This window comes from Diadema antillarum, unplaced genomic scaffold (assembly GCF_040938485.1).
Source record: "Diadema antillarum isolate AM-2024a unplaced genomic scaffold, OU_Dant_1.0 seq00000348_RagTag, whole genome shotgun sequence".
Lineage (NCBI taxonomy): Eukaryota > Metazoa > Echinodermata > Echinoidea > Diadematoida > Diadematidae > Diadema > Diadema antillarum.
In genome coordinates, this window is record NW_027271358.1 from 88190 (window position 1) to 109879 (window position 21690).

The 21690-nt window shown below is 36.6% G+C and overlaps 1 protein-coding gene across 1 annotated transcript; it reads right to left on the reverse strand.

Moving 5' to 3' along the window:
* Positions 1-593: 593 nt before the first annotated feature.
* Positions 594-21397, reverse strand: LOC139730996 (very long chain fatty acid elongase 4-like). Its single transcript, XM_071641868.1, has 7 exons — positions 21276-21397; positions 16675-16795; positions 7702-7889; positions 7087-7167; positions 2304-2475; positions 1703-1830; positions 594-1171 (listed from the first exon to the last, which is right to left on the reverse strand). Exons 2-7 carry the CDS (start codon positions 16739-16741, stop codon positions 857-859), a joined length of 951 nt encoding a protein of 316 aa, XP_071497969.1. The 5' UTR covers positions 16742-16795; positions 21276-21397; the 3' UTR covers positions 594-856.
* Positions 21398-21690: the final 293 nt, after the last annotated feature.

Sequence of the window (21690 nt, forward strand, 5' to 3'; positions counted from 1 at the left end):
AGAAGAATGAAGACTTTACTCTCCATCATTGGGCCAACCTCCAGCACTTCGTAAGTAGTGAGCTGACACAAATGAGAAGGGAGCATCCAGCTACTGAGTATTATAGAATCCAAAAGAATGTAACTTTGCTTCTCTTCTGGCAACAGTGATCAATAAATTTGCCCAGTGCATTCAGTTGATGCACTCCCCTGCTCATTTGCAGATGCACAATTCAAAATACACAGCATCGGCAATTCTCTACAGCAGTGATGTTCTTATTTGAGAATTTGTTTTTTCTCGCGTCAATTTTCTTTTCTAAGTCTAGATAACATGGGTGTATATGTGTGTACATAAATGTATATGTATATATACACATAATGTGTGTGTATATTAGATATACACACAGCATAAACATACCATCATAATGAAGATAAATAACCATTATTTATCTCATGTAATTCATGTTGGGAAATGTCACATTCCATGCCATTGTAATTAACACAAACACAACACTACATAAAAAGTACTAGACAGTTTGTACTACCGGGTTCTTGGCAGTACAATACCATACAACCACCAGCAGAGACGTTCTACATCAATAGGGGCATGCCATAGCAAAGGTGTGTGAAACTTTAGGTGTGTTCAACACTCTTCCTAAAGCGTGCCGTACTGTGCCATGTCCACACCAGAGGAGCACTTGAACATCGCATGAGGTACGCTATCTCCACAGAGTGCGCAAACGCTTCAAATCTGGCATTGTATGGTACGGTATGGTACGGTACGGCACGGTGTGGTTTGGTTTGGTTCGGTTCACTTTTGAGCGCTCGAACACGGCTTTGGAGAGCAGACCAACTTGGTTGACCGCTACATTCAAAGCCTACTTGACCTTTTTCTGTGCTATACTCTCCTTCCCCTCCCCGGCCGACGCTGCCTTCTGCACGCCGTTCTGCGCACCGTTCAACGCCCCGTTCGGCACACCATCTCCCGTCTTTTGGCGGTCGAAATCACGCATGACCTTACGCTGAGCCTTGGGTGGCCGTTCGCCCTTGATGTAGGCGTGGAGGTAGAAGTTGGCGAAGAGGAGGAACATGGAGGTGGCGTAGGCGATGAGGCCATACTGCATCCAGAGAGGAAAGTTGCAGCGGACGTAGAGGGAGTTGAAGGCATGGACCATGCCAAGGCAGAACTGAACCTGGGTGATGAGAAGGATATCATGAAGACACGTTTTTCTTTTTAATCTCTCTCATAGGAATATCTCCAAAGTAATTACAAATGCCAGAATAGTGTAATTCTTCTTCACTATTACAACTGGTACCACAATATGCCACAGAGACAAACAGAACAAAAGAAAGACATAAACAAAACTTTGAGGCAATACATATCTAACATAAAATGTTGATCTGACTACTTCTACAGGTTGGCACAATATTGTGCAGATTTTGAAATTTTGGACATGGCACAATCAAGCTCACAACATCATTAGGCATTTTCTTCTTGTTCTTGGTGGTAGTGGAAGTAGTTTTGTTGCTGGTGGTAGTGTTGCTGTTGTTGGTGTTGGTATTGGTTTTGGTGTTGGTGTTTGGTGTTCGGTGTTGGTGTTGGTTTTGGTGTTGGTGTTTGGTGTTTGGTGTTGGTGTTGGTGTTGGTATTGGTATTGGTGTTGGTGTTGGTGTTGGTGCTGGTGTTGGTGTTGGCGTTTTGTTTTGTTGTTTTAAATACTTACAAACTGCAAGATGGTGAGGTACCTCTTCCACCAGAGGTATTTGTGGAACTGGGGCCCCATGGCAGCTAGGCAGTAGTAGCTATACATCACCACATGGATGAAGGAGTTGAGAACGGCACCAAAGAGAGCTGCATGGGTAAACAGAGGGACGAAAACAGGTGTTTGAAGTGTTTTATTTCTGTCTGTCCATCTGCGTGTGTGGGGAAGGTGTTCAATTTGAAGAAACTTAGCATGGTTCTTCAAATTCCGCCATCTTCAATCCACTGCAGGGAAAATCAGGTGTGTGTGTGTGTGTGTTTGTGTGTGTGTGCATGTGTTTTTTGTTGTTTTTTTAGTTGATCAAACATTGCTGAATGCATATTGTGTTTATACACATTCAAGATGAATGTTTTGTCATGTGGAACTATAGAAAAATCAAATGATTATTGTAAAAACAAAAAAAGAAAGTTTGTTCCTGTGTATGTTTGTGCATGCGTGTATGGTGGGCTTCTTTGTTCAATTATGAGAGATTTTAAAGACCCAGTCAAAAATGAATTGTCAATATCAAAATCCAAACCATATGGAACATTTGTTGATAATTGGACAAACTGCATTCACTCACACTGTCCGCCTGCCACCCACTTGATCCCGATCCACCAGAGGATGAACATGGAGGCGTGGTGGTAGACGTGGAGGAAAGTGACCTGGTTGTTTCGCTTCCGAAGGATGAAGAACGTTGTGTCCAGCATCTCAAAGAACTTGGAGAAGTAGAACCACCACAGTGCCTTGGCAATCTGTGTTGAGGAGGCGGAGTAAAAGTGAATCAGAGGTATTGCTGAAGAAATACGCAGCATGTCTGAATAGTTATTATTGGATATTGCGGCCAATTTTGGCCAAACTGTGAATGCTCAATTATATCACCATCAGCTAAAGTGACACCTTATTGTGTAGTCCCATAAACAATGTCTTAACTGCAAAGAGGAAAATGTTTTGGCTGCATAACCAGCAGAATGCATCTAGGATCGGCCTGAAAATACCGGCTCTAGTGAGGAAAACATCCTTGTGATCATTTCTCTTGATTTAGTCATGATTTTTTTAAGACATCAATGACAGACAATGTATTTCAGCCAAGATGTACCCAAGTTAAAGGGAATAGTGGTTTTGCGTAAGTATTGAAAATAACATAAATGTTGTTACATTGAATTTGTTGAACTTCAGTGGTATTCATAAAGACATTACAGAATATTGGATGAGCACTGTACATAGTCATGCATTTCAATGAGCTACATAAACTGCAAATATTAGGGGGTGTTTACATTCCTTCCTACAGAATCTAGGAGACCTTGTCAGTCCGAAGTAATGTTGATTCGAGCATGTGAAAAGGTTGGTTTGCTTTCAACGATACCAACTAGAATGAATCATCCAGATGGTACATTTGGATAAAACTTGCCATTATTGTCCAAGATTCAGCTGACTTTACTATATCAAAAATATAAAATATCAATTCCTCTTCTGTTTGGTATTCATTTGCAGTCTCTACACTGTACACAGTATATCACTCTTATACAAAGCTGAAAAAGAGCAATAAGAATTTGAGAAATCTCTACTGCTTAGAGCTTAGTCAGTGGAATTTCATGCATTATTTGATTGCTACGCCTGACTTCAGCACCACGACTTTTTGGCTTGCACTGAAATAATGCGCTTTGAAGAGATATTCACAGTCCAATGAATAAAGAGTTGCCAAACCTTGGATGGATTCCAAAATTTTTGCAGTCTGATGTAAATGTTCCAAAATATCTTGTCGGAAGGGAGAGTGGTAAATATAACCTTGGAATAAAATTGAGGACAAATTCCTGAACTTTCTTGCTCTGTACTGCACCCTAAACAAACCAAAATACATTTATATATATATATATATATACATATATATCCATTTTTTCCCCACAGGCAAGCAATTGGAATGAAGAAAAAAAAATCCCTTCTTCTTCCCCTCCTTCACATGCTTATGAAATTTACATATTAAGGCTCTAAATTTAATCTCTAAAGAATTTGGAAAGGCTCAAGGACATTTCTTACCACATGATTATTAAGTTCTATTATATTCATAAAAAAACTAAAGAGAAGGATCTATTTCTCAGTAAACATGTCAGTCTATACTGATTGGTTTCAACAGTAAACTTCTCTCAAGCAGAAGACTGGCTTTGTTTGAGAAACCAGGGCCAGAGAAGAGGAGACATTCATTATGCAACCTTCTTCCACACAAAGGAAGGACATTCTTCCAGTAGTCATTTGTGGTCACACCCATATTTGTGTTTATAAGCATGGTAAGATCTAGAGAGACAAATAAATCTGTAGATCTAGTGAGTGGATTACAATACAATGCAGGGAAAATATGACTGCAGTCATATATCAGAAATGCTTCTTGTTTTGTTTTTGTGTTGTTTGCCGGGTTTTGTTGTTGCTTTCTTTGTCTGTTGTTGTTGTTGTTTGGTGTTTGGTGTTTGGTGTTTGGTGTTTTTGTTTTTTGTTTTTTGTGTGTGTGTTTTTTCGGTTGTTTTTTTTTTTTTTTGGGGGGGGGGTTGTTTGTTTGTTTGTTGTTTGTTTGTTTTTTGTTTGTTTTTGTTTGTTTGTTTGTTTGTTTTTGTTTGTTTGGTTTTTGTTGTTGTTGTTGGTTTTTTTTTTTGGGGGGGGGGTTCAGATTAAAGCTATTGTAAAAGTCCACAATATTGATTGAGATGTACCTCAAGTCCATAAACAGAGCTTATCAGGTTACAAACCAGGAATACAAGGTTGATTTATTTTTTGAGAGCCATAATTTTCCTGCTACTTAGAGAGGTGGACTGACACAATTTGATCAACAACAACAATAACAAAATGTAATCTGGGGTACTTTTATTCCAATTCATCTCAACCAGTCAGTGCATGAAACTCTTGAAATGTGCCAGTACAATACACAGTGTATATGTGCATGGCTCAGATCAAGGGTACACTGCACAATGTCCAAAAGTGTGCTTCTGAAAATTCTAAACTAAACTAATGCAATGTGACCAGGACATGAAGTACCATTTTCGCTTTTGAAGGCATTACATATTATACATGTAGTAACTCCAGACGAGGTTTCAGGTTCATTGCTCCGAATTTAGGTATTTTACAGCATTTTTATGGTTAAAAAATGCCCATTTTTCATGATTTTTTTTAGTTACATGCAGAACATTGATTTTTGGGACACCTTAATTTTTACTTTAACATTTTGAAATATGAACTGATTTCAAACTTTCAATAAAAATTACGTATCAAATTACAAAATTCTTGTGTTTTTGATTTTTTACAACACTTCTGAACTTCCAACAACCTCAAGGCAATTTGTATGTCACGTACATAACTTTTGGTGTCCACCACTTTTTTAAAGTTGTTAAGTGAAAAAACTTGTGGCAAACAGTACATATATTCTTTATGATATTCCCATTCATATGTTTATGTAATATGATAGTATCTTTACTTCAAATTGAATTCACTGCAACACTAAGTGTACTTTTCAATATTTTCACAGTTAATTGATAGACTAAATTTTTTGGTGTCCAGGGTTATAAACGTAATAATGTACATTATTCTGTCAACGCAATGATATTTTCTTACAAAAGCATCTACAAGAGCATCTACAATTTGTTTAAAAGTGTTCATATCATAAATAATAGATAACACTCATGATATGATTGGGTGTCTTTGGCAGAAATGAAGTACATTAAGAGATAAGACCATAACATAGGACACCGAGTTATGTACGTAACATTTTTTATGGACAACGTTTTTTGTTATTGATAGCTGGTTCAAAGTTTTCAGAGAAAATATCACCCTCTGTGCCAGCATTGCTGTATACTGCTTCACTGAACAGCATGATATTATAATGTTTGGATCAAATTAAGAAATGACAAGAAAGTTTGTATGGTAGAATGTTCAGTGTTACGTACATAACTCGGCGTCCCTATATATTTCAGGAAATACCTCCAATGTTTGTTAGAAAAATCATAATTTTTTAACTGGTTTTGTTTCTTTTTGGGGCAAGTTTCACGACACTTTGAAGTATATTTGCAAAAGTGAATTGAAAAACAACATAAAAGCATACAGAGGACACCGAGTTATGTACATTACACTTTCTGACCACCAAACATGGCTCGCTGATTGCCAGATGTATATAATGTTTCATACTCTAGCACTTACAGCAAATATTTTGGAATGTTTGGAGATTACAAAAATAATGTTACTGAAGTCTATGTTAGTTCCAATTTTTTAGTTCAAATGTAACATTTTTGGTCCCTTGATCTGAGCCATGCACATATACATTAAATGGTTGCAGACCATTTGAAAGAGAAGTTTGCACTGGGGGCTGTAGGCAAGATCAGACCAAATGAAACACTACAGCAAAAATTAGTAGGGTCCTACCAACCAAAGAAAACAAACATGATTCATCTTTGTTTACCTATTGTTGATGAATATATTGGAGAGATATAAAATGCAACAGTCTCAGGCATCAAATTACAATTTACAAAACTCACCATGATATTTATGGTAGATGATTTTAACAACATCCAATATCATATCCAAACACCTGTGAAAGTGAGACACTGGTGTAGGTACTTAAACTTTAACGAGGGGATAGAATTTCATATCATTGTGCCCTTTCAAACTCCATGCATTTATGAGGTTATGAATAATTGAGTGGGTTTCTTGAAGTGGAATACACTTGTGGAGGTGACTTGAATTTGATCTGTTCTTGAACGCATCAAGTTCTCAAGTTATTTATTCTGACAGAAATATCATCATCTTGAAATTGGCAACTCTGAATTTTCCTGCATACCCTACGTGTATACTGGAAAAAGATTCTAAAGACTGAACTATCTAAATCTATTTACCCTGCACAAAACCACATCTAAATTCTTTCTAACAAACATTTGTCAATAATGATAATCATTATACAGAAATGTGGGTCTATCATATTTAAGTGTATCTGTATGTGTGTGTGTGTGTGTGTGTGTGTGTGTGTGTGTGTGTGTGTGTGTGTTTGTGCATCCTAAAAATCATCAGCATGTGGGTAGGGATGGTCTTTTGTTATTTTGTTTTGAGATATTGATTTTGCAAAGTTTTTTGTTCACCTGCTTTGATTTTACATCATTATATTTACACCTGGGCCCTGTTTTATGAGGAGTTAAAATTGATTGTACAGTTGATTTTAACTATTAAGTCTATGGCAGCCTGTGTGGTAAGGAAATTTAAAATAGATTTTATCTTTTGAGAAAACAGGACCCTGATCACGATAAGTTAGTATTGGAATTAATAGTTATAATGGTAATGAGGGGACTTGTCACCCCTGCACAACAACAATTCTGGGGGCAATGGGGGAAGCTCACCCGTAGCTCATATTCATTGTTGCTGAAGACGACTTCCTGACAGCTCAAGCTGTAGCCTGCCTTGTAACCACAGTATATACCCTGTAGGTGAGGAATGGATAGAAAAAACAACACTCAAAGTCAAACTAACACTAAGTGGGGGGGGGGGGGGGGGGGGGGGTCTTTGTGAACTAACTCAAAGTGATAAATGGATACAGGACACCTTCAAGGCTAATGTACAAACAATGCACCCAAGCCAAATTTGGGAATTACTATACAGCTGTACACAAGATATGGAAAAATCAATATTGACAGCAGAAGCAAGAGTAATACCGACTAAGAATAGGACAGTCGCTCAGCAAAAAAAAAAAAAAGGAAAAATATATTTTACATACATGTACATACAACAGATTCACTCAAAAAGATACTACTGACAAAAATTGTAATGATAACAATAAAATACACTTATATGAAGGATGATGATATCATTTCATTCATCAATATTATAAATTTCAAATGCAGAAATGATAAAAATAATGACGGTATAATACATCTAAGGATGAGTAATGACTAAAAAAATACATAAAATAAACAATCAATGAGTGTCATGGATACGGATGATAGTCCCATCCATACCTCTTTGACGATGTGTGCTGAGAGTAGGACACAGCACAGGTTGTAGAGGACCATGGTATTCTTCATCTCAAACGGCTTTTGGTTCTCCATCAGTTTGGGCCCCACCTTGACCATGACCAGGTAGAGGGCCACAATGACCAGCGTGGGTAGTGGACTCTGCATCAGGGGCCAGTCCTGCACCCTTGGGTCTAAGAAAAGATAGAGGGCAGGGGGAATGGAGGTTTAAAGGTGTTCCTTGTGCGCACCCATTTCACCCATGGGTTGGAGCTGTGCATATGGGTCTTACAGCGATTTATCCATCAAGTGCTGGCATAATTATTCTGCAGAAATTATCAAACTGGTATTCTGCAAAGTTTGTTCGACCATAATCCTAGATAACAATATATTTGAGAGAGATTTAACCAATAGATGGACGTGGTTCAACTCATCAAAAAAAAAAAGTAAAGATTGTTAATTGAGGGAGGAACAGGAATTCTCATGGATCTTTAAAAATGTGTTGCCTATTAAAGAACACATTATGAAATCAAGCATAAATCTACACTGTAGACCTTTGAAAATATTACAACTGATACAAACAAAATTAAAACTGAACAACAAAGAGTTCAAATAAAAGAAGGGTGTGTTTGTTTGTTTGTCCGTTCATTTCTGTTTCTGTTTTTTTTTTTCTTGTAGAAAACACAAACAATAAGTAGTAATTCTATTTTCGAAAAAACAAATTAGCAGCAAACTACAGAAACATGGTTTTTGGGAATTGATGGGTTAACTAGGCAAGGGGGAGGCATGGGAGCCCCCCCCCCCCCCCACATTCCGTGTGATATGCACCATTGCAAAAACTATCATCCCCCGATGTTTCACGACATTTTTCTTTCGAGTCTCCAGCATCTTTTGAGACCAAATCTGCAATGCCCAAGCGTGCGGTTTCAAAGTTACACACAAACATACAACGTGTACATTATATGAGTGCATGTCCTACTAAAATTGCTTTAAAGGGAAGGTAAACCCAAAGAACAATGTGGATTGAGTGAAAGCAGCAACATTAGTAGAACACATCAGTGAAAGTTTGAAGAAAATCGGACAATCGGTGCAAAAGTTATGAATTTTTAAAGTTTTGGTGTTGGAACCGCTGGGTGAGGAGACTACTAGACGATATGACGTATGAGCGGACAACAATACAAAGAAAATACAAAGGAAATTCAACAAAAATTCACTTTTCTAGAATCATGAAAGAGCAATGGACCAACCGCTTTCAGAAAGCAGGGGGAATAATTGCTATCCTTAACATATGTCAATATCAAGTTGATGGAATTTGTAATTTTCATGAAAAATGGATTTTAGCAGAATTTTCTTTATATTTTCTTGGTATTGTTGTCCACTCATACGTCATAACCTCTAGTAGTCTCCTCACCCAGCGGTTCCAACATCAAAACTTTAAAAATTCATAACTTTTGCATCGATTGTCCGATTTTCTTCAAACTTTCTCTGATGTGTTCTACTAATGTTGCTGCTTTCACTCAATCCACATTGCTCTTGGGGTTTATCTTCCCTTTAAATAGAATAATGTGAATTCACAATTTCAGTGCAAATTATGCTTTCAGCTAGATCTCATAAAAGCATTCATGACTATTTTTGGTTTTATCGATTAATCAACTGATCATAGGAATAAAGATAATCATCTTCATGCTCAAAACAGTGTCACCAACAAATTTCATCAAAAACATTTTTTTTTTTAAAGTCAAAAACAAAAAAAAATACATAAGATTTTTTCTAATTTATTAAAACGGGTTACGTATTGGTGTTTCATAACAGTGCCCAGCTACTCTTCTTGTGCTTTTCAACCTACAAACCGCTTGAAAGGGGAATGATCAAACCACCACACCTTCACAAGTAAAGTGAAGTGTACAACCAACTGTCCAAGGTCCCGTTTACCTTTGGGAGCAGTGATTTAAAAAATGTTCAAGATATCACTTCAGATGCATACAGTCAAACTCGGATACCTCGAATTCGTCGGGACTGAAGAAAATGGTTCGACGTACGCGAATTTCGAGGTACGCGTACGTCGAATTTTCTTCGACTTATCCGATGTTTATCGATGTTCGACGTTTATCGATGTTCAACATGGTGTCTGTTATAGTGCCTACTGATTGTTTGCATGCTTGTCAATTTGAATTGAATCAACTTTTATATGAATGAATTGAGTGAAAATCGGAAATGAAATCAAAATTTCAGAAATAAAGATTTTGGTGGCCCGATCGCGCCACCAAAAAAAAAAAGAAAAAAGTCGGATGTTTGCCTATACTTTTGAAAATGAACAGCGGTAACAATCCGCTACATAAGATGCTAAAATAAATGTCAGAGTTTTGCGTTTAATTGTGGAAATGAATGACGGTAATATTCGACTCGGTATGATACTAAAATTAATGTCGGATGTTTGCTCATACTTTTGGAAATGAATAGCGATAAGACTCAGCTCCGTATGGTGCTAAAACTAATGTTAGATATTTGATTTTGCGTTCGGAAATGAATAAGGATAACATTCGGCTCCGGAAGACGCTGAAATAAATGTCGAATTTTTGCTATGACGTTCGGAAATGAAAAACAATAACATTCAAGTCCGTACGATGGTTAAATAAATGTCGGATGTTTCCTTATACTTTCGAAAGTAAATAGCAATAGCATTCGGCTCCGGAAGATGCTAAAATAGATGTCAGATGGTCGTTTTTATGTTCGGAAGAAAATAGCAGTAATATTCTGCTCCATCACGTCCATATGATGCTAATATAACTGTCTGATGTTTGCTTTTAAATTTCAAAATGAATAACAGTAACATTCAGCTGCGTTTAATGGTAAAATCAATGTTTGATGTTTGCTTTGACGTTCGGAAAAGAGTAACAATAATATTCAACTCCTGACAATGATGAAATAAATGCTGGATGTTTGCTTTTATGTTCGAAAGTAAATTGCAATAACATTTAGCTCCGGAAGATGCTAAATTATATGTCAAATGTTTGCTTTGATGTTCTGAAGTGAATAACAATAAAATTCAACTCCGTACGCTGATAAAATAAATGCCGGATGTGTGCTTTTACGTTCGAAAGTAGATGTCAATAGCATTCAGCTCCGGAAGATGCTAAAATACATGTCGAATGATTGCTTTTACGTTTGACATGTTTGGAAGTGAACAGCAGTAACATTCTGCCCCATACAATGATTAAAAAAAAAAATATTGAATATTTGCTACGGTACATTTCAAAATAAATATCAGTAACATTCAGCTATACGTTTCATGGTCCAAAGTATCTGATGTCTGCCTTGACGTTCAAAAATGAAAAACAGTAACATTCGGCTCGGTGCGATGATAAAATAATTGTCAGATGATTCATTTCACTTTCGGAAGTGGACAGCAGTAACATTTGGCTCCGTTCGATAATGAAATGAATGTCGGATGTTTGAAATGAATAACAGTAATATTCTGCTCCGTACGATGCAAAAATAAATAACAGATTGTTGCTTTAACATTGGGAAATGATTAATGGTATTAATCCGCTCAGTTAGATGCTGTAGATGCTAAAACAAATAGCGGATGTTTGCTTTCACGTTTGGAAATGGATTAGGATAGTATTCAGCTCCGTAAGATTCTAAAATGAATGTCGGTTGTTTGCTTTTTTTTTAATGAGAAACGGTAACTTTCGGCTTTTTACAATGCTAAAACAAATGTCGGATGCTAACAAATGTCAGCAAATGCTCCCATTTTCTCATTTCAAACGTAAGTTTTGACCTCCTCAATATATGGGCATCAACTTTTGTAATAATATCTACGCCTATTTGTCAAATCTTTAAACACAGAGTAAGATGATTGAATTTTCTATTCATTTGTTTTAGACATGGACATCTGTATCACTTCAATAATGCTTAATATTAATTTGTCTATGTTTAGTAGGACCGATTTAGTTTTTCTAATGTTTTTCCTGATTTTTTTTTTTGTCACCAGATTTTACTTTCGACCACCAGAAATAAAAATCAATGATATTGGTGGCCCGATAAAACTTAGTGCGGAGCCCTGTGTATTCTATTCTTCATTGTGATCGGCCTATACTTCCAGATTTTCATAATCGCATTGCTGGAAAAAAAAAGTTTCAGTGCTTGCGTTCTCGGGGAAGTAAACTTGGTGAAAGGCAAAAAAAAAATAGTTTAAAAAAAAGGCACTACGAGGGAGATTGATGTTTTGACAGTGGAGCGTGATTAATGGCAAAGATATAACTGTCAACGTAAGCAGGTGCGCCCCGACGGTTGAGAAATCTACGCGCACGGTATGACTGTCTGATCAAAAATAAAAACACAGTGGTTAAAGAAAAGCAAATGATGGGGCAGCGCGTAGTGCTATCGTAAAGCACTCCATTGGCACGGGTGTTATGTGCATACCATGTACGTGTGTTGGTAGGTGTTGGGGATTTTCCTTGTCAGCTGTGTATCGGGTATTTCTTCTTGGGCGCGCGATTGTTCTGGTCTCAGAATATTTACAATCGAGTGTGAAAACATTTGTGACATGTCTTCGCTGTCCACGCGCGCTTAATCGGAGATGCTGAGTGATGTTTACAATTTCGATTCGAGCAACATGCTGGGGAAAAACAATAAGTTAATTAAGATCGGGACATTAGATTTTCCTTCGAGGTAACCGAACTTCGAGTTATCTTTTTCGAGCTACGCGAATTTTAATACACGGAAACTCCATAGGAACAATCGGGACTTTCATTTTGCCCCCGAGGTAAGTGATATTCGGCTTATCCGACGTCGAGGTATCCGAGTTTGACTGTACTTGTATGTGTAGGTCAGATGTATCACAAAACATCCTACCATATAAAATTTTTGCAATAAAGCCTAAAATATAAGGAGATATCACTATTTTTCTCATTAAACCATAACTGTAGACGGTTTAGTCTGAAAACATCTTTATTATAACTATTGTTCACGTTCTGTATAGTTGACAGTATTTAACATCCATTATACTGGTTCAAATTTTTACATTGGTTATTTCTATCCCTAACTCACATTTTAGAACTATTTTGAAGCACTAATGCTGGGTTTTTGCTTCATCAGCAAATGGTTAATTATGCCTTTAAGTGGAGAAGAGATAACTGGGAAAAGGGAGTACCACGTGAAGCCTGATGGGGAAGGAGAGTTACATGTACCACATTAACCACACCATACATTGTGCACAGCCAGGGAGTTGTAATGCTGGTACATGTATGCACTCGCTGGCATAATTACCGGTACTGAATATAAGCATCAATTACACTTGTATATCAAGGCCTGCTATCCTATGGTGGTGTCGCAGCAGTGAAATAATGACAGTTCAAATAGAGTACCGCCTCTCATTGGAAGTCATTATGAGCGTTTGGATGGGGATAGGGTATAATATGTATTGAACTACAATGCACAGATCTAGAAAAAAAAAACTGTTTTTGGCTTGTGTCATTTTCATTCAGATACTGTAAAAGTGGAAATTTTCGCGGTGTGGAAATTTTCGCGCATTTCGCGCAACCAGAAACTAGCGCGAAAATAAAAGCACGCGAATATTTTTGCTTGCCATATGTTCCTGTGCGTGATGTCTTGATTCCACGGAATTTAAAACACACGAAACTCTTCTTACCTGGCCAAACGCGAAAAATTAGTAGCGCGAAAATATCCACTTTTACAGTAGAAGCTTGTGTGTTAATTTAGACTGGGGCAAGTCCAAGATAAGGTCCCCTCAGAAGGCAAAATTTCATCTTTGCTCAATATTGACATGTTTGGTATCATTTTGAAGCTTATGAGTTGAAGTTTTGATTTCCGTGGAGGAAAAAATGATATTATGTAAATTTATGCAAATTTCAAGCGCTTCATTTGCATAAATGTGAAACACAGCGTTACGTATGGGACATTTATAAGAATTCATATTAATTCAAAGGAAAGCAAATGATATTTGATTAATATGTGGACATAAGAAGTTCATCACATAGTTTAACTTGGTGTGAAAATTTAAGGATTATGCAAATAATTATGCAAATTAGCTCGTGTCCTATCATGAGATGTCCCATACGTAACAAAATGAGGTCATTTTTTTAGGTTTTTTCTGAAATTGCTAAGGTTGTTTTAATGCCCTTTTGGAAAGTTCTAATTTATTGTTTAGAGAAATTAAATACCAGAGAAAAAAGAAAAAAAAGTGAAAGAAATATTTTTTATTAGGCATTGAAATAATGTTACGTATGGGACAAATGCGTTACGTATGGGACATCCTCATACATATTGCATGTGAATGCATGTAGCTAGCTGGGAAGGTCTCTCAGTACACAAATGGTCAATCATCCTGAAGAAAGCATCCCAACATTGTAGCTACTTTTTGAGTTATAGACACTTGAAACAATACATGAACTTGACTGAACAATTTTCAGAAAGGGGGAGGGGAAAATGGCAAAATACACAATGAAAAATCAGCATTAAAGGGATGGTATAGTTTTTTTGTAGAAATGGGGATTCAGTTTTCAACATTTAAAGAGATGATTGGAAACCAATTATATGTATTACTTAAGAGCATAAAATCCTAAGACTAGAGGAATTCTAAGTTTATGTGATGGAGATCCAATTTGAAATGGTTGTGAAATATATAGGAAAAAGATTAAAAGTAAAATGATTTTTTTTTTTAATTGCAAGTGATACACAAATTGTCCTTATTCAGTTTTCAGTAGTAGCCACAACAAAATTAATGGGTATACATACTGAGTTGTGACTCGAATCAATGACCTGACTGCTAGACAGACATCACATACATTGTATCTACTCGATCACTGGGGTTCCATGAAGCAGGTATTGCTTATTTATTAAACTTAATATTTCTTGTGTCAAGTTGTTTTTTATTGAAACTAAATGGCAAACTGCCCTTCATCAATGGAAGTAAACACTTTAAACTATTCAAATTTTTCAATAGTAACTATCCTGATAAAAATAGGGCATACATACTCAGGTTGGTCATAAAGAATATAGAATATGATTGAATGTGATTATGATGGTAAATATCTGGGGAATATTGTTCCCTTATCAATCTGGATCAGTATTTGAGTAATTTCAACTGATTCCACCTCAATAATTATGCAAAAATTTGTTTAAATGGGTATTTTGCAAAATTATTTTGCAAAATACCCATAAACATGGTTCTCCACACACTAAATGAATGGGGGACAAAGGGCATGCATACCCAGGTTGGTCATAAAAATATAAAAATATGATTGAATATGATTATGATGGTGAATATTTGGGGAATATTGTTTCCTTGACAATCTGGATCAGTATTTGAGTAGTTTCAACTGATTTTACTTCAATAATTATGCAAAATACCCATAAACATGGTTCTTCACACACTAAATGAATGGGGGACAAACTGTCCCATACGTAACTGTCCCATACGTAACACGTCATGTCTGTCTTTAATTAGAACCTGTAATTAGAGCTTTTTGCCTAATGACATGAAACTTACCTGTGATAATCTTGAGTGTTGTGACTTTCATCACAGTGAGTTACAAGTTGTAGAATGATATACTTTCAGAGAGTTTTGAGGTTGAAAAAAATGTTCAAAAAAACAAAAATTTTCTGGTCCCATACGTAACGGCACATATTTTCTCTTCTAGAATATAATTGTCAAGGTCATTTTTCTCAATGTTTTACATGATTATACTTCTTCTAGATATCAATCACCATGATGAAGTTCAATATGATCAAAGGCCATTAACACTATTTTTCAGGTCATAAAAGTCTCTGAATGTCCCATACGTAACGTGCGTGTTATCTTGGACTTGCCCACTGATGGATATTCAAAGCTAGCAAACCTTTACTGTGAGGTACAGTGTAGGCAACATTATACACGCATACTCCACAATGTTCTACTGCACTTTCCCTCTATCAATGATCATGTGCACACTGCCATTCGGTGGTACTACATGACTGTATATCAACCTGATTACTGTATACGCCGAATATTTAGCGAGATTTTATTTTCGCGAATTTCGCGAGTCAAGTACTATTCGCGAAATTACAGACACGCAAAAATATTGACTCTGATCCCGATGTGGATGTGACGAACATATGTGTACATTTCTCCGTTCAGTACAAGACTCCTCAATCGCGAAATCGTCGGCAATTCCCGATTCGCGAAAATTTAGACTCGTGAAATATATGGCATATACAGTATGTTATTCACAGAAATAGCAAGTGTAGAGTACCAGTAGATTGAATAAAATATACACTGTGAATGCATAACTATAAATGTTGTGTATTTACTATTCAGTAATGTGTGTTTGGAAAATTACATGATCTCTCCTATGAAGGAATTAATCAATTCTACATTCTATACCAAAATAATATGCCAAAAGGCCTAATATAAACACAATCAATTCAGCATGGAGTAAGGATGCTACACTGTACCAGATACCACACAGCTTCCCAATCAGTCTTTTCTATAATATCTCATTTTACATAATTGTTTTACTTTTTTAGAGAATTCAAAAGTACTACTGTATCTAATGAACACACATTATATAGTTGTACACGTGTTCAAAAAAGATGCCATGTATCAATGAACACTTGACCAAGATATACAAAGAGAGAGAGAGGAAAAAAAAAGGCAACAAGATCTAAAGACAAGAAGAAAGATTTCCAAACACATAAAATGCTATTATCTCTCAATCGCATGCCTCTTTAACCTGATTTACTTTTCAGGCAGATTTGATTAAAGAGCGATGACATAAATTTTAGTGTCAAAACTCTGCTGGTATACCGTATATTCATGACAGCCAGAATGTACAATTACTACAACTGTCTTAATACGATAACAGACAGTCCCTGAAAAAGTTCAGGTTTTATTCTGGAGAACTCTCTTCATTTCAGGGCAGTTGGATAAGCTGAAAAGAAAACATTAATGGTTTAATATAAACCAAATCAACTTACCACTAAACGTCAGAGTGTGGAGGTAAAAGTTGTAGGTATCATTGAGTTTTTCCACTACACCCTCCATCTTGGGACTTGTGGGGGTGTCTTCGACCTCTGATGGACAGGATTTGGGTTTTTCCTGCATGAAAGAGCAGAAAGAGATACGTTGTCACATTCAAGCTCTACAAATGTTCAAAAGTGCAGTGGCAGATCCGGGGGTACACTGGGCACATTGATTGTAATTTTTGATTGTAGTGGCACCAGAAAATTGCACTGAAGCCTTGTTTGCCGATGAAACCTGGAAGTGGCATGAGAAATACAAAAAATTGCATGGGAGCCTTTTTTTTTTTTTTTTTTGCTCGTCAGCTGATTAAACCCAAAAGTGGCACCAGAAATATTTTTGCAATGAAACATGTTGATATTCAAGGACACCAGACAAAACCTACAGGGAGTTATTTTTTTCTAAAACATTTTCTTTAATTGTTCAGCTTTCAGACATGTCTCAAGGAAGACTATTTATAGAAAATACCTTTTAAAGACTATTAATGCTAAAAGCTAGCATAAATAGGCAGACATCCAACATGGAGCTTTGTATCCTTAACCCCAGGTATCTGAGTGGGGGGGGGGGGGGGGGGGGGGTGGGGGGACCTACTGTGGCAAGTGACATTATGGGATGTAATTCTCATCATGCAGGACAAACTGTGAGAATTTTAGCATAAAAACAAAAAAAAACAAAAAACAAGCAGGGGCTGACTAACTTTGCATTACATGTATTGTGAGAGTTGATAATTTCTTAGGGTGTCCATGACATGACGCAAAAGAATGAACAGTATTCCCATCACACTGCAAAAATTAATTTTCGAAAACTGTTACTTTCAAGTGCGTGTAAAAACAGAGCACATGTATATTCTATAGTCAACTTCCCACACACAAAAGTTCACGTCCTACATAACCAAGAGATGTGCATGAGCAGGCTGATAAATAAAACAAACATTACTTCTGACTCAGCAAACAGTGAGCACCAAATCCAACTGATTACTAATCAGGCAACAGTTGTAAAAGCATTAACATCATATCAAAGTATCTAGTCATTAACACAACCTTTAATCACTTCAATCGAAAGATACAATCTAATTGCTTAAAATCACTCACACATTGTAAAATACCGCATACAGTGTACATTGTATACTCTATGATCTGCACTTGAGGCACAGTCTAGTTTAGAATAAAAATGGAGGCTCTGTTATAATTTCCATACCCAAAAACAGTCTTCCTGCAAAAAGAAAGCAGAAAAGAAGTATTGGTCTCAGAATACCTTACTGACCAGTATTAAGGCTAAAGTTTTTTTCATGATTTCTCATCACTTGCAGCAATTCTCTCAAATTGTCACTTTTTTAGCTGCAAAAGATCATGTTCTCAATGACGGCTCCCTGTTCAGAGGAGGTGTCTTTTATTTTCAATCAAAAACTAACGGTATTGCACCACTGCATTGGGATAGAAACAATGAACTCATTATAGAAAAGCATTCTTAAAATTTCATTTTATTTTTCATAAATATGTAAAGAAACTACGATAATGAAAACACTGACTTGCCGATCGCAAATAAACAACAAACAATTACTAAAAAATGATTTAATCAAATATAAAATATGACAAGTTTATTATCACTCGAATCAGGTTGGTTTTTTTTTAAGAGGTTTAATATCTAAGACCAATGGTTCTTCAGACACCTGCTTAGTTTAACTCATTAGTATCGGTATCAACAAGGTACAGATTGTGCCATACTGTATGGCACTATGAGCCTGGTTGATACCGTTTGCTGACTAAAAATATTGCCAGTCACCTGAGGCAATCCACAAGGGATCAGGATCATCCACATGTTTTGTTAGAATTCTGCTGACAAATCTGGAGAGTTGACATCACTTCTAAATGCATTCATGGATTCACAGTCATCTACTAACATTTTCTAATTTATTTCTTGCCAAGCATTTAGCCTAGGAGTAACACGAGTTCTCAATTTAGATTGTATTATCAACTTAATGACAGGTAAATGTCACTTCAAAAGCTGCGTGTACAGTTGTACCTGCACATTTGTCAAGTACAACTTGCCGGTGTTTCACATGCCCACTATTTCTGCCTTTAACAGTACGTATTTACACTGTAAAGAGTTTATAGCACATCCGAGTAAGAGCTACATGTCTATTACAATACCCAGCATTAAGCAGGGCCAAGCACACTGTTTCTATAGATACAATCTTTGCCCAAGATGACCTTGTTCTGTCAGTGAAAAGCACCATTCATAAATGCAATCTATTGAGCCATTTTAAGGCACGCCTTTGGTGGTACTATTTACCATTGAAGCCTGGATGCCGCACACAGAATGCCTAACCTTTACCCCGTATCAATGCATTATCAATATCTCTTCACCGTTATCATACAAATATGCAGCTAGTGTAATCTGTAAAAGATTGCAAATGCTGGTTTAAGGACCTGTTGGTGGCGGCGGTGGTTTGTTTTTCAGGGGTTTGTGAAAGGAAAACAGGGGGATCAAGTCTGGCAGCATTCTCCTTGCATCCTGTCATTCACTAAATTGCATGCAAGGTCCAGATTATCTTGATTGAATCTGGATTATCTGAGGTACACATAGCCCTATAGTTAGCCTTAAGTACCCCTTTTTTCACTCTCATGTTAATACTTCCATTTCATTTTAAGTGGCATTCAATAGTCTGTCTCACTATGAAGAATTACTCCCAACCTGGCAATGGCTTTCATCATCTCCCTTTAATATTTGTTTGTTCATGTGCTACCCTTCAGCTAAACACTGACACACTGTTGATAGCTTTGCAAAGTAACACAATATGTGGGATGAGTATTCATTACAAATACAAATGTAGTATTATTATGCAGACGGTCTGACTTTTGTAATTCTCCATCATGCTTCTGGAATCTTATAGGTCAACTTGAATGTCACAGCTTTAAAATATGTCACACACACACACACGCACACACATACACACAAAGAAAAAAACCAACAACAAATAGCATGTAGTGACCAACCAACACAATAACCAATCAAATTCACAAAGTCTAGATGTAAAAAAAAAAAAAAAAAAAAAAAAATGAAAAGAAAAGAAAACTTAAAACAGCAGGGCAACAACTCACATACTTACTATATATAGTATATGGTACAATTCAGGTTCATAGACTGGATGATCAAGTAACCAAATATCAAGATATTGACCTCTGATTGACACTTTTGTGATAAAGTCAGGTAATGCATGTCATTTTTGTTTTTTCTTAAGTTTTCCTAAACGACTTAGGCATTTGTCGATGAGAATGAATAAGTGCACTGCCAACTCCTGCAGAAATTACTGCAGTGTTTAATACATAATATCAGCTGTACACAAGCAAATTATATGAACAACAATAAACAAAAGATTGAGGGCCACACTAGACAAATCAATCAAGAAATTGGGTTTATGTCCTGAGGAATTAATGACACTCAAGACTATAAGTATTTGGGGACTCAGGAGTCTTAGGGCTTCACCTATAAATCATTTTAGTTTTTACCAGCATGTCATATTCACCTTTCAGTTCAGACTGGACAAATTGTTCTGGGCATAAGATTTACCAGGGTAGGCCCTACATTCATTGAAGTCTGCACTGTAATATCCATACTAAAGATTAGTAAAGAACTCTACTCTTGATGAATACTGATGAAATTTCAAGCTTTTAAATACTCGGTAAACACCGAGGTGAATGATATCTGGATGTAAATTACTACACACATTGTAGCCATTGGACCATTGAATCACGACACTTCACTGTTAATCAGTCTGAATTGCTCTCTTGTTGAAAAACCAATTTTGCTTCTTTTTTTTTTTCATGAGTTACTGCATGTGGCACTTAAATTTTCCACTGAAAGTTTAACATTTAAAAAGACTCAATGACTTTGTCACAATTATTTATGAATAGATTCTAACTTTTCGACAGAGGCTGTCATTACTGTCAAGGCCAAAACAAAAGCCTAGGCCCTACAGCTGTAGTACTAGGGTTTAAGGCCAGGGTTGAGGGTATCCTACAGTACTCTGAAGACAAACCTTTTTAGTCTGGGACTGTAGTCTGTAATGAGATGAGATGGATGTAATTTACATTGTCTGTGGTCTTCAGCTTGAGGCAGGTAAATTAATTCAACATTGTCAATTGCTCTCAATTATAAGCTGAATTCTTCCCGTTGTAATAATCAACCGTGCATAGTTCATCGCCATAAATGGGCAATCCCTCTAAGAAACATAATGTGACTGTGCGTCTATTTGAGATGGGCAACCAGTTGTGATGCACGGCCACGGGGAGGGTCGGTTGGGCTTTCGCTCCACCAATCTCGCCGGCCGGTCGGCAAACAAGCCCAGCAGACAATAAAATGCACAAGAAATCATTCGTCAATCATGCATCACCCCAGGGTTAACTGCCCCACCTTCCCGTCTATTGGGCGTAGGAGTATCCCACCCATCGTATCGCACAATACTGCAGTGTAGCTGCTGCGCTCTGATCATCACAATACACATCATTCATCATCGTCTGTTTGTATTAAAACATGAACAATAAATACTTGTACTCACGATTCTCAGTTTAGGTCAGACTGGAGGCTATGAGATGGACGCTGATTCAGAATAAAATATAATTTAGTGCAAATTCCTGCAGTGTTTTTTTCACTCAATTTGCGGTCTTACTGCTGTTTCACCTCCAGTATCTAGCAGTCCATGTGCTGACATGAATTACCATATTTGGGTATCCATTGGACTAATTCATTTTACTAGAAGTAAGATTTTAAAAAGAAAACATACTTAACTCATCCAATTAAGCTTGGTTATTTTTCATATTTTTCTTCGAAGGTGATAAAAAGTGATATTGTAGAGTATTTAACAATTTTTTATTCAAATATTTATTTCATTTCATTTTTGAGGATCATATTTCATATAACAATATCCCTAAAAAATAATAGACTAATCTAAAGTTCAAAGGTTAAAATGGCCT